Raw genomic sequence first — 17,358 nt, forward strand, 5'->3', positions numbered from 1 at the left:
TACATGCCAATCAATTTTCATCATGTACCTACTTTACAAACTAAGACAAAAATAAATAAAAATATTAAAAAAAAAAAAAAAAAAAAAAAAAAAAAAATTAAAAAAAAAAAAAAAAAAAAAAGGAGCCAATCATTTCGACCTACATGCGAAAATCAACTAAATATATGGATATACGTATCTCTCATTTCAATGTATTTCAAGTTCGAACCGGTATACAAAGGCATTATTATTTTTTTTTCTTACAGTTAATCGCAGAAACTACATCCAATCATAACTTCAAGCCTCCACAACATAGTCTCTTGCATCCACAAATCTAAATATTTCTGTCGCCGATCCCGCATCATAGAGTCGCTTGTAGAAATGGCAAGGTGGATCTCACAAGCCTTAGATTGAATCACGAAAGATGATTATATTCCTATTACCAGCGACCTAACTCCAAAACTCCAGCGACGATATCCTATCGAAGTTCTTCACATAGCAGTATATGCCACCACCATACCGTTATCATGATTTGCAACCAGTAGCGCCGCCTTGAAATCCGATCCCCTATGGTATTTTTCAGCCTCGTATAACAAGTTATTTCTTCGTAGTAAAGTCGATTTCGTTTGGGTTTGAACCCGAAGTAGCGCGTTCGCAAGTACAGGAGCTAGCAGGGCGAGCACCACATGCGCAAGTGCTACCAGCAACGGGACTGTTCTCATTGGACGCATTCTCGCAAGTACATTGACCGGCAGGGCGAGCTCGGCACGAGCATCGGGCGCCACTTAGAGTATTCTCGAGCGATGCCTTCTCGCACGTGCATTCGAGGGCGGATTTCTGACCGCAGGAACAGGTAGCCTGCTTAGCTGCGAACCGATATGTTAGTTCACTTTCTACTTCGGTTCGTACTCTATGGGGTAGCTTTCGAACTCACCACAGACACACTCGCCCCCAGCGTTCTTGCCGCAGCAGGTAGGTGTTGCCTTCAAAACCTCGGTTGCCATTGTAACGGAATATGTGATGTAGACGAGGTAAGTGTTGGAAGTATGGTTATGAATATGTAGATGATTAAATGTGACTAAGTGTTCTTAGATGATTTGTGCTGAAAAAGCTGTGTCTATTATTTGAAAACTATGGCAGGTAAGTAGGTCTTATATACGTAGTTGATGTTATCTTTGTCGTTAACAATTGCTATCAATATAAGACTGCCACTGACATCACTAGGCGAACTTCGTTGGAGGGATAGGTAATCATATTTACTCTGATTGGTCAACACTTCTTCGGAGTAACACTATCAACCAATGACAGCCTTTGTGATTACTTTCCCTAGGTTCTAGTTCGCCTAGTTGCCCGTGCTCAGGGGAGATCTAGACCGGAGGCTGACTCTAATGAGGCTGAATTTTCCAAACCTCGTCAGTTGGTGATGCTTGGATGGTCTGATTCCACCATCTAGTCGCACTCTACATTACCAACTCATGAATTACACTCTCTATTATTGGTCATCTGTTAGGTTTGCTCTGGTTCTGTTTGCTAATGGGATAAATATCTTTCACTTTTCGCCCCCTACTTAGACTTTCATCGAGAAATAAATAAAAATACCTCTATGTACTAAGTACCTTGGTAAGTTTTTAACATCTAAACCCCCTCATAGTCACGTTATTAGGCATTTTGAAGTGCTAAGGTTATCGTGTTTGTTGATTATAATGTGTTTGTAATTTACATGTCATCAGGAACAGTTGGTATGATATCAGGTTAGTTACATAAAACACACCAACTAAGCTCTTTTTGTTTATGTATAGGTACCTACCTACTCATTGATTTTCCTCATAAAAGAATACTTTGGCCGACCTATTTAGGTGTTGAAATGAAACCACTAGAAGACAAGTTCGCAGGCCGTACCACTATCTACTCCTAAGTTACTTCAAGCAGTCCACCTTGCCAGTAATGCCTAGCGCGAACTTACTTCTACTGATTCATAATATTTCATTCGTCACTTGTTTTATTCAATAGCTGTCATGAGGTAGCCCTAACAAACACGGAAACAACTTGGCAGTTCCATAGGGAGCTCTAGAACCAAGTTACGGAAACTAGTAACTGGTACCTTGGATATACCAAAGCCATCTATTATTCCAGATTTCTCATGTAGAATCTTGACACTAGTGGTGATACAACAAGTAGTAATATTATTGAATATCAACTAAGAAAAAAGTCCACGTCTTAAATTTGACTCATGTGGTACATCAGTACAGTATCAGGTCTAAAAGTAAATGTAAGTGGAAGAATGAATCATGTAAATCCATCGTCCACAACCGATCCTATACATTAATTTAGCGTTGCGGATGAGCGCAAGCTCGTAAATATAAACCTCGGTGTGCAATATAACCAGCTGATTCCCTTGCTCCGGAATATCACATACTATTTGCATATTTCCTAATGTCTAGATCAGGATACTTTAGAATAAATTCATGTAATAAGAACCAGTGACATAGTAATGTATATCTTCGAAAACTAGGCCTAGAGAATTTAATTATATTCGAATGTCTATGAAGTTTCTATCTGTCTTGTAGCACTATTGCTATGCCTTGATTATGATAAACCTGGATTGAAGCATCAGCTAACTGAGTAGACAGATAGATATGCTATACAAGGAAAATTGTTCGAAAGTGAAAGTAATAGACCAAGAATAGGGGGCCAAGCCGAATAACAAGTATAATTACTATCATATATAGCAGGTAGTACAAGCTTGCAAGCAAGCCTCGTTAGGATTTGAGTCAACTCGATTCGAAGGCATGCTGCGCCTATTGAACAATGTTTCAATTATAATAACTAGGACCAAAGTATCATTAGATCCTCATATGCGAAGGGTTAGGAAACCATTGATGCATATGAAATACCTAGGTACCTATACTAGCTCTATTTCGTTATATAAGTGTGACATTATGAGTATTCTAGAGACACCGTCTTTGGGGGCAGAAGCGAGGCAGCGACTGATACCAAGGAACTCGAATTCCCCAAAAGGGTTTCCCGAAAGGAATGCGGGCATTAGTACTAATCGGAGCTGAAGATGCTTAGCTTGAATTTACACGAACTTTTCTATTCATCTCTATGCATCAATCATCGCTTTTAGCTTAGTCAGTTTACGTACGTGAAATTCAGTGCTCATAATTCGTAGGTTGCGTATATTCATATTTGGTTACACCATAGTTCTGCTGCGAGAAAGCGCTTACGCTGTGGTTGATAGGTGATATGTGAGGGGTTCTTCTCCTCAAACGAGATACTTCAAGTGACTATAATAATTGGTTATCTCCGCTTCATTTTGCTAGATTAGCACGAGCAATGACTGGGTGTTGGTGGAACTTAGGCGCTAATCTCGGATCGCCCCCGACGAATCCCACTTATTAGGTAGTTCATTATCATCGCTAAAGAGAGGATCTGTATCGTGGGATACAGCGGTTAATTAACTTCAAGGTAGGGATGAATAGTCAAATGATTGAAACTAGAGTTAAACGCTATGATGATAGATCTGATGATAACTAATGAGAGTACAGTAATTCAAAGTTTTGTAAGAACGTGCTGTAATTAGCTAAATATCACAGAAAAATGAGCCAGTAATGTTGTACATACCTATGCAGTGATTCTATAGGTGCCCGAATTTGCTAGAATAAGTCCGTGAGTCCGTGACAGGTCCCCTCATTTTCCTAATGGCCTCCGGATCCGAATCTATTAGAGACACTCATCTCCAAGTGGTGTGATTGGGGGCTAAGAAGGGATTATGGACGCCACAAGGCTATAGATCTATCTTATCGACAGGATGAGGTTCGCATATAATCAAAGACATACATACAGTCAGTACCAAAGACGTGCATGGGAAGGAATAGCGGTGTCGTAGATTTTCTATACGCCGTTTCTAATAATAAGAATATTCTTTAGAATCTAATCGCGGGCGTTTTCGGTAAGAAACAAAGCAGTGTGACCCTAAAGAAAGTCATTAATATAAATGGAACGGATAAAATTATCAAGATGCAGCCTGGGGTTGCGAGCTGTGCAAAATTTCTGCCTTTTTGGCGTTTCTGTGCTCACCCAACACCAGCTAAGGGAAGGAAAAGAGCGAATAGTCTCGACCAACCCACCAACTCGTATTACATAGTAGTAAATAGTCTCACCGCATAGTAATACCCTGCATAATCCCTGTAAACCACGCTGACCTGCTATCGAACGATTGGACCATTTGCCACACCAAGACCCAAAAGACATACCATAAGTATGTTGCACACATACGATGCGGGAGGATCATAAGGGTAGGTATATCTTTCAGCCCCCATAAATATGATTGATTAACTTGATAACTTGATTAATCTGGTAAACCCAGCCGACTGGTCTTAGATCAGACATAGGCAGATACATACATATTGATAACCGCCAATGCCAATACCAATGCCCTACACTCAAGTGCATGTACCTAATGTATGTACATAGATGACCGATCTTATCCGGCTCTGGAAACAAATACCTACCTAGGTATGTATACCTATTCGATAGTTCTCAAGGCTCATCAATTCGACGGGTTGCATTTGGACAAGGCCGTCACGATTGCATATGCAGGTCAGCCAATCCACCAATGCTACTTGGTGTCTAGGGGCTATGCAAATCCGGTTTTCGTATTGGCTTGGACTAGAAAAGTACGGTGGGTGGGTTCGTAGACACAGAGACTATCCTCTGACATCCCACGATACGCCAACGTCATCGCCCTAAAAAAACTCCTGCTGGGTAAATGTAACTCTAGGTAGGCAATAGAAAGTCGCTAAAAACAACACCATCTTTATCTTCGTATTGTCATATAGCACTGCGTTTCCCGCCGTGCGCTTCTATCGAAATTCTCTTCCTAGTAATGTAATCAATCTTCCATTCACAATTCACAATGAATTGGCACAGGGGATCCACGGTGATCGTAGAGCCTACTCCCGCCAGGTCGGAAGGCCCTGGTAAGAAATTGCGGAGGAAGCTCCAGAAGATCGGCGCCCCTCAGCGTTGGTACAAGCCTAACGACCACAACGACGCCAAGAAGCCGGGTGCCACTATCACCAACGCAGACAACAAAGTGGCTCTATCAACACCTGGTCGCGATGATGGTAAATGGCTCGAGCAGCTCCGTAAGAGCGGATCTCTCTGCCGTGGTCAACCATCTGTACAACCTATCGAGAAGTCGCTGCGACACTCTATGCAAGTCATTCCTGAATTTGCACATCTCGCCATTGATGACACGAAACCGGGAAGACATCTTGATAGGAGGGCCTCATGCGCCATCCCTCCTTCAGCCTCGTCCGTAACGAGAAGATATGCGAAGACACCCGTCCATCACATAGGGCAATTAGAAGGCCGTTCGAGAAGAGAGCAAACGGAGACTCACAGGGTTTCGGGCGTAGAGGAGATCGCGGAATCCTATAGGGCCTTACTGCAGTCGAGTTGCGCGATATTGAACGACACGAACCAAGTTGAACCGTTGCGCCTGGGAGAGTCTTACCGTGCCAGCTTAGACAATCAAGCCGTACGAGAAGATATCACCCATGACTTTCCCGATGCACTGCTTGTGAGGACATCTCCTCGCTCTGATGATGGGACGCTGGTGGCTTCCGAGGTGGATTCGGTCTCCTTTAAACCTTCATTTACACCCGAACTACCATCGCCTCGAGAGATTCGTCATCAAGTACCGGCAATCCCGCCGCGAAGACGAGGAACACCTGGGAGCCCTAGCCTGCAGATCTGTGTTGACCTACTCGGCCAAGAGCTTTCCTCGGCTGCTCGAGGGTCGGCGTTTCGACCAAATGCGGAAACCTCCTCATTACAAGTATGGGTCATGATAGAAGCTTACGAGAGGTTACGAGATAAGATTTCGGATATGCGGCTAGACGAAGACCAGCAACGATCGTTGAATATGATGCTTGACACATGGATTAAAGCGTTATACGCAGTCCATGGTAAGATGACGGGGAACGACGGAAACGAAAGTGAGAGTGACTACGGCGACTAGATGAAAGCCGGTTTTATTTAATACTTCGTCGGGGTTTATTTTTTATATACATCACTTTGTAATGATACAGGCCTGGGTCACGGAGGTCCGAAGATAACGGGTGATGATAAAATGGTGTATAGGAAGATCTGATTTTAACTAAATAGCGGTTTTATATGGTGGGCTGGTCATTTGGTTTTACGAAATGGGTAGGGGAAGGGGAAGAGAATTTGATACCTCTGGGATGACAGAATGGAATGGGCTTGTACAATCAACTTCCGAATGGTTAATGACATTTTGATTACGAAGTTGAAGCTGAACATCTGCTAAGTGCACCTGTAAGTGCATCCATCTGCTGCTAGGGGCCACTACTAAGCACTGTACTAAGCACTGCTAAAGCAGAGCTACCTCTAGGTAGAACCCCACAGTGACGTTTTTACACTCAATAGCACTACTTTAAGCATCTTATCTTATCTAAATGCACTTTTCGGATTACACGCGACTCGACGCGTATATTGAAAGTTTATCGTTATGTTCATTTACATTTATTTGAGGTAATCACCATACATCACTCATTTCTAATTCGTCAACATTTCTCTACGAAAGTAGACATGCCCCTCCTATCTAGTAGCCGCCGGCTACAATCCGGCGCCGAGCGTAATAGAGGCCGACCGAGCATACAATCATCCTCTCGTATCCAACAAGACAACGGTCCTGTCGAGCTGCCGGATTATGAGCCCCTCGCATGCCCCCTCAGTGCCGAAGCTATACGCGCCTTAACCCAATTGTCGACGAACAAGGATACGCGGAAGTACGAGGAACAACTAAACAAGAGCATAGTGCTTCTGAGCGCCAGCGTGCGGGATATCAACGACAAATATGAAGAGAGGAAGGAGAGTCTCAAGAACCTCCAAGAAAAGCGAGCCGGTCGCGAGGAAAAGAATGATCGGGAGAGGGCTGAGGAGAAAGCCGTGTTGGCGCTGAAGAATGACGTACCCACGTTGACAAACGAATGTAACCTCGCCGTCCAGAGCGTTATCGACTTGAAGATAGAGCTCGAGGATAGTAATCTGGGGCTACGGAAGACGGCGCAGAAGGTCGAGGCTGAAGCTACGAATGGGGCCCGAAGACAAAGACGCCGAGGCGACGACGAGGACGACGAGATGGCAGATGTTGATATAACTAGCCCGATTGTATTACTACAGCGAGCTAAGGAGGGGGCGGCCGAGGAATACGCGTCGAAGACTCCCTATGAGAAATACGGTACAAACAACGATTACATCGCCTTTAAACGCATCTGGCATGACGCCATTTACGGGAGAGGCAATAAACCGTTACCAGATGCATCTAAATGGTTTTCGCAGAACGGAGGAGAGGACGAGGCGAGTGAAGACGAGGATCTGATTGTTGCCGAGGAGCACCTTGACATCCACTGTCCCCTGTCCATGGTAGTCATGAAGGATCCGTATACGAGCATAAAGTGCAAGCACACGTTCGAGAAAGACTCAATTATCCAGTTTCTCCAAACCCAACGTGGGCGAGCACGATGTCCACAGACAGGCTGTAATAAGGTATGTATATATATACTCTCGCGAATACATTCTCAACACTACGAACGGAGCTAACTTGATTATAGGAAGTAACAATATCTGATTTCCATCCCGATCCGGTCATGTTGCGCAAGATTAAGCGACAATTGGCCTCGCAGCGCGCGAGTATGGTTGATGATGACGATGACGAGGATGAAGATGGAGGCGAGGGTGAGGGTGAGGGTGAACAGGATGTCGACGATGAGGGCGATTCGCATATGAATGCAACTCCTGGACACAACGTCAAATCGGAACGAGAAGGTCGGGGCAGAGGACAACAATTAATCGATGACCTAATACAGTAGAGGATGAATAAGAAGTATAACTCCCTTGTGAGGTATCCTCCATTTGGTGGGATAATGGGGGTTTTATTAAGACGGGATTGTAGTTCTGACGCCTGAGATAGCTTAAGCTAAGACCAAAACGAACGGGATCCTCATCGTTGGTGAATTATGATATTATGATCTATTCTATGATTTCTTTCTAAACACATGTGACCAGTCTGCCTCTATGTAGGCGCCAATTTGTGCTCTAATCTATACATATCCATCTGTACAGCTCTGACGGCATACGTCACATCTATCCAGCCTGTAAAAGCCCTTGATCTCTCTATTCTATAACTTCGCGCCCTCCCTCCTCTTACGAGCCTTCTCATTATCCTCCTTCAACGGACGCGCCTCATGGCCAACCTGGCCCGAACTCTGATCTCCCGGCGCCGTAGCCGTATCGCTCTTCTTCGGCGCGCTCTTATACCCCTCCTCAGCATTCTCCTCGTTGATGACCTTGCCGCTGGCATCCCGCTTGATGCCCAGCTCGAGCAACTTAGCAAACACGGCAGCGAAGTGCTCGAAGAACAAGTCCTTATCCGCCGCGTACTTCTCAACCCACGGGCGAAACGCCGGGTCCGACAACAGCGCTATATCCGTCGGCAACATCATCAGACCCTCCTCCTTCGTCTTCTCGCCATCCTCCGTCGCGGCGCTCTCGTCGTCCTCCTCGATGTACACAAACTGCGTGACCCCGCTCGGCAGCGTCGTCTTCTTCCAGTCGTTGGCAAGCAGCAGCTTATAGTACTGGTTCGAGAAACGTGTCGGGTTGTTGACCCACTTGCCCTCGAACCCCGAGCGGTCGCCGTGGCACCGGCCGAGGTTATGCGCGCCGGACAGCGCGACGATCTCTTGGTCGGTAAAGCCCATCCGGTGGAAGATAAAGCGCAGGTGCTCGGCGCCCTGCGCGCCGTCGGGGAGCCGGCCCCGCGGCGGGATCTTGCTGTCGTCGGCGAAGTCGGTGCGGCCGCCTTGCCAGGGGATTTCCGGCCCGCCCATCTCTTTGATCGCCACGATGGCGGCGAGCGTCCAGAGGTCTGCGTATGTAATCCATGGGAATTTGGCCTTGAGGGGCTCGAGGAATGCGCGTGCGTGCTGGAGGCCGGCGTTAGCTGGGTCGCCGCCTTCTTTCTCGTAGCGCATCCCGGCGCCGTTCGAACCCCCCGTGTTGGTCTTTGCGCAGTATGTGCCTGATGCGTGCCAGGCAAGTCGCACAAGGACCGGGCCTGCGGATCCGTCGTCGTAATCGGGCTGGTGCAGGAGTTGGCGCACGGCTGCTTTAACCTCGTCGAGTTGTGCCGTCGTGGGCTGCTGGTTATTGTTATCCTGCGCCATGTCTAGTCGAGCTGATAGTCTTAAGTGTAGTTATCTCTATTATAAGGTAGGTATATATAAATCCCTTATAGAATGACTTGTTTACGATTGAACTAGATAGACGTTGGAACCAAACAGTGTTGGTTTGTACATAGGACTCACAATGAGAAAACCGGAGAAAAACTAGATGAAGCCATATCTGACTAGCATGAGCATAACGACCTCGAACTCAACAACCCGAAGCTCGGCGAATCGCCGCTATGGCCGAATTGCGTTAGACTTATTGAGTTAACTGCTGGTGTTATCGTCAGTGATCCACTTCTCCCTTCGTGTCATCGATATTAAAAATGTATATATTGGTCTCTTATAAGTGGTTCCGGTTTATCTGACGCGCTGGTGTTTATTGTAAGTGGAGTCTGGTTCACACCCTTGATGCCGTGCTAAGGGGTGTAGTGACCTGTAGTAAAGAAGACTAGATCGATAGTCTCCAAATAAGACTACAGTCAAGAACACATATGTACTCCAACAAACTTCTTTGTAGCAAGTCAAGTTTATATATCCCAGAGAACTGAAACGAGTTAAAGTATTCGTACGTTCATAGGAATACCAGAACCTTAGTGTTTATACCCCTTGTAGGTACGTAAACGAACCCTTGGCTTCGATTTAGATCAAGGATCAACATGCCAATGATGTATGAGAACACGTATTGGCGTCCTAAGGGGAGATGTTTTGTAATTATATTCATTAGGTATTCAGTGACTATATGTTTCTAATACTAGTATGGTCAACGACAGTAGAGATGGGGGTATCACGTAGAGGAAAACTAAGAAAGTAGGGATCATGGAAATGACTAGATGCCAACTACGCATTCCACGTGCTTCGCATCCGATGGGTTATGCTCCTGATATATGCCTGTTCGATAAAATTAAACATGAATAGGAAACGGGGTTAGTCTTAGAAATGCCTAAATACTAAGCAGAGTTCGTCGATCGCCTCCAGATCATGAAGGCAGCCACAGCCGCGCAAGTTGTCGCCCCGAGAGCAAGATATAAACCTGATCGGTCGGGTGGCGGCTCTTCGCTCTTGGGGAACGCCGTGCTGGGGTTTGTGGCAGCCTCCGCCAAGGCGACGAAGAGCTCGCCAATGCTATTCCACGTTACGCTCACATGGACCGGTGTACTCATCATCAAGTTTGACGTATATTGGTCTGGCTGTAACTCGCTTCGCTGGGTTGTTTTGTCCTTGTCCGCTTTCAAGGCCGTATAGATAGAGGGCAAATCATCGAGTTGCGGAAACCGCTTCCGAAGGCCAACTATATGTGAAAAGGAATCTGGGTCCGACGAATCGTATGCATAGCAAATCAAGTCGCAAGAATCTAGCCTTGCTTGGTTCTCTAGTATAGCAGGTTCAAGCTCCCCGAGCTCTTCTAGAATAAGGTAGCATTGCTTGCCACCCTGAAGCTCCACACTGTTGACAGCTCTTCTAGGCTTGATAGTTGGATGGTATAAGCTATAGAATGGCCGGTTGAGGAACGCATCTAGAAGAGACGATTTGCCAGATTTTGCCGCGCCAATGATGTAGCATAGCACGACGTTCCGTTCAACCCGACCAGGACGTCTTCTCCTCTTCCGGGGTTTCGTTACTTTTAAAGCTGATGTGAGAGATTCCCTAGTATTTTGAGGCTCGAAACCTAGATACGCGAGATATTCTAAAGTGGTCTTAGGTTCAAGGAACGTCGTCATACTCCACTGAGCAAGCCAACCCTGCAGAGTGATATGTCCAGCCTCGTTGCGGACGGTCGTGGATGGAAATGAGGATTCTACCCAGGAGTTAGGTAAGCCGGGGGTGGGAGCGAATAGAGCATCAAGTTCTTGGTCGTTTAAGCCTCCATCATTGTCTTTATCGAAGAGCAAGAAGAGATCCATGAAGAAGCGATAGCCAGCAGGACTCAGCTCGGCGGAGGCGTATTCTGGGACGTCAAGCTTAGGATGAATGAAGTTATCTTCTAAGCTCAAGCTGTCAGTATAATGATATTTCCGTAGAATGACCCATATGGTCTCATGTCGACCTTTTTCGGCATATATCTTGTTTAGTTGCAGGAAGCCCCGCATGTCGACCCCTTTTGTAGTATCCGATCCAGGGACAGTTTTGGCGATGGAAAGCTTAATATTATCGAGGTCCTCGTGAGATAAGGGCTTTTCAAAACACTTCCCTTGGAATTCTTGGATTTCATCGTCATTCAAATAGCCGTCCTGATCCTTATCGCAAAGATAGAATATTCTCTTTAGAGCTGACATGCAAGCAGGTTTTAGATTACCCTCCTTGTAGTCGAAGAGCGGGGCGATAGGATGCGTAACAGCTTTCTGACAGAGGAAGAAGGTTTCGTTGACATTCTGATGCTCTCTGGCGCTTGCTCGTATACAGGAATCGATTTCCCTAAACTCGTTCATGACGGGTAGCATCTCGTCTTCGATAACTTGCGGAGTGGTATTATCGGTGAGGTCGGACTTGTTGGCACATAGGACCACAGGGACGTTTACGCCGAGGGAGCGAAAGTAAGGCATCCAGAAGAGCGCAACCCGCTCATAGCTGTAATGGTCAGAATAGACCAGGAGAATAACGTTGGACTTCCGGATCTCTTTGCGCAGAGTAGTACGATCTTGCGGGCGCGCCGATGTATCAACGATGGTGGTAGTGACATTTTCAGGAGTACCAATACTTGGCGGGATCGTTATCTGAGGTAGAACAGGTTGTATCTTATTGCTCACGAAAACATCTTTAACAAGAGACGCAATGAGACTCGATTTGCCGGTCCCTTCATCGCCGCAGACACAAACACGCACTATATAGAAACGATACTGTTAATCATCTACAGTCGCAACGGGTGGAATTGGGATTGAGGTTGCATACCTATTGCCATACTGGTCAAGAAGCAAGAAATCCAGCAAAATGGAGTTCCGTCGTTACGATGCCATTCGTCACAAAGCTACCCGGAATAATCTACGGCGAGGATCTTGAAGGTGATTTGGATACTGAAGAGCAAGAACTGGAGCTTATTAGAGAATAGTAGAGGATATCCTAGCTTACTACGCAGCAGTCAAGAGGCGTAAGTGTTGGATTGTTCTCTGTTTCGCGAACAGGAGAGAAGATTGCTAAAGTGGATTGATCGTATTTGGACCCTATTCGGCACGGATCTATGTTAGGTTGTGGAATGTGGAATGAATGGGTTCGATGAAATCGAGTGGATGCGAATGCTACGTATTCTGGTTCAACTTTTTGAAATGACGATTATCCGATTGATTAGACAGGGTACGTACCTATATAAAGTTATGTACCTTACGTACAATAGATCCACGATATCTTTATGAGGTTATTATGTAAGTACGATAGTGGACAACTTGAGATTATTATAGCCAAGCCCAATAGGCTCTTATTGAAGATAATTATCTTATCTACCTAAATATCTATAAATCAAGTTCAAATTTATTCATTCTGCCAAAATGTAAAGACGATTGCTCAAGTTGATAATTGATATGATATATCCTAGACGAATATCACCTATATAACTTCTTCTATTACAGGAGGGGATGCAGCCTTGAAAGAGGTACATATTGATTTGCCCGTGCAGCCGTGGACATCTGCAAGTCCCTCCGCTAAGACCCGACTCCCGACTCCCGAAAAACGGGTTAAGCATATGTGCACTTGCCGTCGACGACAGATTGATGCTTCTATTCTGGACACATACGTTACTTCTTTTATATTTTGTACAAAAACACGCAAGTTACGTAGCTAGCACCTGCTCGGGGTAGTTCAAGTTTTACTTCCCCTCATCAAAACCCAAATTCCCCCATGATCCCGAATACCTAGTCTTGATAAGTACTTCGATTACCCCACATCAACTTCCCGAACGACGCAATACCCCTGCTCAACTTGGATAGCCTGACCCTGAAGCTTCCCAACATGGGAGTTGTTCCTGTCGATTCGAGAATGCGCAACTTCACATTCTTCTTCGCATACCATAGCATCTTATTGCGCTACTTTCCAACTTGATTATTAAAAGAAAATCTTGCTTCAATACATCTTCCAGTTTCACATTAGACATGCTCACATAGGCGTTATATATAATTTGGTGTAGCTTACGTCCGTCCTAAGTCGACTCAACGATTACCCCAATCTTGCTTCTGGCTTTTGAACAATTCAGCAACGACCACTCATACTAGACCTCGCAATTCAAATTATACGGAATACATAGCGCTTTATTGCTATACTCGCATAATCGAATAGTCTTCCAATTGGTGTTCGGTAAACCCTCGTCATGTTGTAAGCCCTTCTCGTCTCGTATAGACTATGTTATGTTCCTCCGCTACTATAGTACTCAGACAGCTAACGACTTCATATCTTCTCACGAAAATAGTGTGCTACCGCCTCCGCCTAGGTATCCTACGCAGGCAGCGTATAATGCCGCTGTTGCTGCTGGCCATGCCACCCCCATGATCGAGACGAATAATATATTATCCAACCCCGAAGACCAATTCATAGCTGGAGAGGGTATGCTAATTTATGAAATATTGTGTATGAAGCCAACGCTGAGGCTATGATATAGGAACATACGTGCTTAAAGAAGATCTTCTCCTTGCGACACCACCACCCCACCCGTCGGAAGCCCCAGTTGTTAACCCCAACCCGTTAGCAACGACACCACAACCAGCTACAACTGGGACCAAGATCTCTCTCCTCAGTTTAGAATCTCGAACACCACCTCCGGCTCTCTTTAAGCTAACCCCGACAACAACTACGCTATCGCCGAGCATCGCCGAACACCCGAGTGAAGGACGCTATTCCAACGACGCGAAGCTAAGTAGTGATGGCGAGGGAAGGGGCACATCTATAAGTGATGGGGGACCGTCAACATCAGCTACGGCAATTTCGGCGCCAGCGTTCGGCGATGGCAATGCTCTACTCGTGCCGGAAAGGACTAAGGACCCCAATAAGCGACGCAAACCCAAGAATAACATGACTAAGAGTAATTCGTCCTTCATCTCGCGGGTTATCATTAATGAGGCTTTCTCGAAAAAGCTAGCTGACCGGCCAAGCGATGGATTGTTTGCTTTCGCCAACATCAACCGGGCTTTTCAGTGGCTCGATCTGTCGTCTCCTACGAAGGCTGATTACCTAACTAAGATTTTATTTACAAAAGCGCATTGCCTAAGTCATGATGTTAACCTGGTTACGAAGAATTCAAGTCACATTGATATCATCATGGGCTTCTCAACAGGCGAAATCATATGGTGGGAGCCTATATCTCAGCGATATACAAGACTGAATAAGAATGTAAGAGCTTTGGTCTTGTCTGCGGAAAGTTTAATTAATGAATTATAGGGTGTTATCAACAAGACGCCGGTCTCCCAAATCCGTTGGATCCCCGGAGCAGAAAATCTATTTCTCGCGGCGCATATGGATGGATCCTTAGTCGTCTATGACAAAGAGAAAGAGGATGCGATTTTTAACCCTGATGAGGAGGAGACCAAGTCTAATGGAGAGATCTCGACTCCTAAAGTTGTGAACCATTACAAAGTGATCAATGTGTTGAAGTCGGTGCATTCCAAAAACCAGAAGAGTAACCCTGTAGCCGTTTGGAAATTGTCCAACCAGCGGATTAACGCCTTCGAATTTTCTCCTGATAACCGCCACCTCGCGGTTGTATCGGAGGATGGCACAATGCGTATCATTGACTATCTCAAGGAAGAGTGGGTGATAAGAACATCAACCCCTCAAAATCTTGACGAAATGATTTGCTAACAACGTTGTAGGCTTCTTGGGTTGTATAATTCGTATTATGGCGGGTTTACATGCGTATGTTGGTCGCCGGACGGAAAGTATGTCCTGACTGGAGGGCAAGACGATCTGATCTCGATCTGGTGTCCCTCAGAAACGTCACTCATAGCGCGGTGTCAAGGTCATCAGTCATGGGTTACATCTGTTGCGTTTGATCCCTGGAGATGTGATGAGCGAAACTATCGCTTTGGCAGCGTCGGTGAAGACTGCCGGTTATGCCTTTGGGATTTTAATGTCGGGATGTTGCACAAACCGAAGGCGGTGCGTCTCTTACCATAAGGTGTTACAAGTTAACTTGCTAACATAGTCACAGACGGCGAGCCGGCAGCGCGGTTCTATCTCTTCTCGACTCCCCATATTGCAGCGTGCTGAGACTCAGGGCACATCGACCAGTAGGTTACGGTCAGATTCTATTGTCTCAGGAGTAGACTCAGAGGAAAACACGATTGATCATCCCGTTGAGCCACGATCAAGAACCGCGATACTCCCACCAGTATTGACCAAGCTAGCGGACAAGCATCCATTAAGCTGGATAGAGTTCACCGAAGAGGCTATTGTGACGAGCTGTAAGACGGGTAAGTGCAGCTACCATAGCGAAACCGATGCCAAACGCATATTGACGGAATTTGTTTTAGGTCACATCAGAACTTGGAGTCGACCAGCGGACTCCATAGCTCAAACAGATTTGTGATATATCAAGAAAAGAATATTACTACTGTGGTAAGCTCCGCTTGAAAGCAAAACCTAGCCAATATTTGGCATCTGTATTCGTTTAATCAAACGATTGCAAGTGCAAGTGGCGGTTTCGAAGCGGGAACGCGCATTGCTGTTAGTCACAAACGAGCGCGATTTTGTATTATCAAGGAAAAAAAAACTTCAGACTGCATATGGGGCGATGTTACGATAGGAGCCACCAACAAAACGTCAAAATCTGCATCCTGCCGCCTCCCGCTCGGAAGATTCGTCCGGTGGCTTTTCGGTGTAAGTGTGGGACCCCGGCAGTTCTCAAACAGTGAGTGGATAGGAGATTAAGGTAGTCAGGTCAAGTCTACTGCATAGCTATATAGGTATGATACGCATGAAATCGGCGGCGAAGTTTAATTCTCGTGAAGAGGAAGGGAAAAGAAATGAAATGAAAAAAAGGAGGTCTGTGTTGTGATTGCTACGGTGCAGTACGACTACAAGTCGATACGCGAGAGGAGAGATCTACAGTGTGACGGGATGACCAGATCCGGAAAGCCGCTGTGCGTATCATCACAGATGTCAGGAATGCATTTTTATATGAGGCTCCTACACTACGCACATAACATTATTATATATCATATGCAAGGAGTGAGCAACATTTAAGGCATGTGAAAGGCGTTTGGTTTTATTATCAAATCCTCATTTGTCTTCTTATCTTCGTATCTTCGTCATCAGCCAACCAAGTCAAGTTCAGCTAAACTTGCTAGCATAGCATACCTACGTAGCATGTAGTATGTAGCTCGTGCAGGGAGAGGTGGAGATGGTTGGGCCAGGGCCTTTGACACGGCGCGCAAGCAGCCCGGGACCGGCGCACCTCCTTTCTGCGCGGCGCCCGCGTCTAGACCGCGCCTAAAAGAGCCTCAACAAGGTTTTGCATCATTCGGCCCTTCAAATCCCAGTCCCGGCAGACCGTGAACTAGGTAATTCTTCTCTACTACTGGTAGGGCTAACAGATGAACCGGAAACACAGCGGCTGAGGTTTAGTCCTGAAACGGGTAATCCGTCGATAACGGCGAGAAGACTATGTTGCGCACGGATAGATGGCCATTGATATGGTCTTGTTTTTATCTCCTAGTCTCTTATAATTCAGGCACAGCACAGCAATGGGGTGGGATTTAAGTAGGTAAATGCTATGTGCCCCCCACGTGGTATCGAAGGATGTTTGAGAATATCTACCTAAAAAACCAGGAAGATTTTAAAGTTACCCACGCAGGCAGCAGGCCACGGTAAGCCTCCTGCGTTGATGAGACTGTGATCCACTTAGTCGCCATAGGGCTCAGCATTAGCTTGGCCCGCCAGCCCGCCTGGGCACTTTAAAAGATTCGCGTTGGGTATTTTGTTAGTGTGATAGCTTCGTCCGTGGCTCCATTGTATTTGATCGGGAAAAACCGTGTCGAACCTCTCTAGGAGCTACTACCGACGTAGATTAACGGAACGGGTCCCTTGCTTAAAAAACAATGAAACCAAGACCCAACAAAAATTATGATCCACGATGCTGAAAATAGCCTCCATAGTCCAGCCTCTTTATCGTGAGTAATCAATGACACCTTCATCGTACGTATTT

The 17,358-nt window shown here is 45.9% G+C and overlaps 6 protein-coding genes across 6 annotated transcripts; 3 read left to right on the forward strand and 3 right to left on the reverse strand.

Moving 5' to 3' along the window:
• Window positions 1-576: 576 nt before the first annotated feature.
• On the reverse strand, window positions 577-983 carry GL218_07319 (putative copper resistance protein crd2 protein; the record flags this gene model as incomplete). Its single annotated transcript, XM_033584068.1, has 2 exons — window positions 577-845; window positions 914-983. 2 exons carry the CDS (start codon window positions 981-983, stop codon window positions 577-579), a joined length of 339 nt encoding a protein of 112 aa, XP_033432698.1.
• A 3,914-nt stretch (window positions 984-4,897) lies between these two features.
• On the forward strand, window positions 4,898-6,007 carry GL218_07320 (uncharacterized protein; the record flags this gene model as incomplete). The annotated part of the gene is made up of 1 exon (XM_033584069.1): window positions 4,898-6,007. The coding sequence occupies one exon, from the start codon at window positions 4,898-4,900 to the stop codon at window positions 6,005-6,007; it is 1,110 nt and encodes a 369-aa protein (XP_033432449.1).
• A 590-nt stretch (window positions 6,008-6,597) lies between these two features.
• Window positions 6,598-7,880, forward strand: GL218_07321 (E3 SUMO-protein ligase nse2; the record flags this gene model as incomplete). Its single annotated transcript, XM_033584070.1, has 2 exons — window positions 6,598-7,557; window positions 7,623-7,880. 2 exons carry the CDS (start codon window positions 6,598-6,600, stop codon window positions 7,878-7,880), a joined length of 1,218 nt encoding a protein of 405 aa, XP_033432450.1.
• A 309-nt stretch (window positions 7,881-8,189) lies between these two features.
• Window positions 8,190-9,236, reverse strand: GL218_07322 (putative heme-binding peroxidase; the record flags this gene model as incomplete). The annotated part of the gene is made up of 1 exon (XM_033584071.1): window positions 8,190-9,236. One exon carries the CDS (start codon window positions 9,234-9,236, stop codon window positions 8,190-8,192), a length of 1,047 nt encoding a protein of 348 aa, XP_033432451.1.
• Window positions 9,237-10,186: 950 nt separating this feature from the next.
• Window positions 10,187-12,135, reverse strand: GL218_07323 (Mitochondrial Rho GTPase 1; the record flags this gene model as incomplete). The annotated part of the gene is made up of 2 exons (XM_033584072.1): window positions 10,187-12,057; window positions 12,126-12,135. 2 exons carry the CDS (start codon window positions 12,133-12,135, stop codon window positions 10,187-10,189), a joined length of 1,881 nt encoding a protein of 626 aa, XP_033432452.1.
• A 1,432-nt stretch (window positions 12,136-13,567) lies between these two features.
• On the forward strand, window positions 13,568-15,741 carry GL218_07324 (putative catabolite repression protein creC; the record flags this gene model as incomplete). Its single annotated transcript, XM_033584073.1, has 6 exons — window positions 13,568-13,763; window positions 13,819-14,546; window positions 14,595-14,962; window positions 15,026-15,311; window positions 15,364-15,625; window positions 15,686-15,741. 6 exons carry the CDS (start codon window positions 13,568-13,570, stop codon window positions 15,739-15,741), a joined length of 1,896 nt encoding a protein of 631 aa, XP_033432453.1.
• Between the last annotated feature and the right edge of the window lie 1,617 nt (window positions 15,742-17,358).

Source organism: Daldinia childiae (genome assembly GCF_008694065.1).
Source record: "Daldinia childiae strain JS-1345 chromosome Unknown Scaffold9, whole genome shotgun sequence".
Lineage (NCBI taxonomy): Eukaryota > Fungi > Ascomycota > Sordariomycetes > Xylariales > Hypoxylaceae > Daldinia > Daldinia childiae.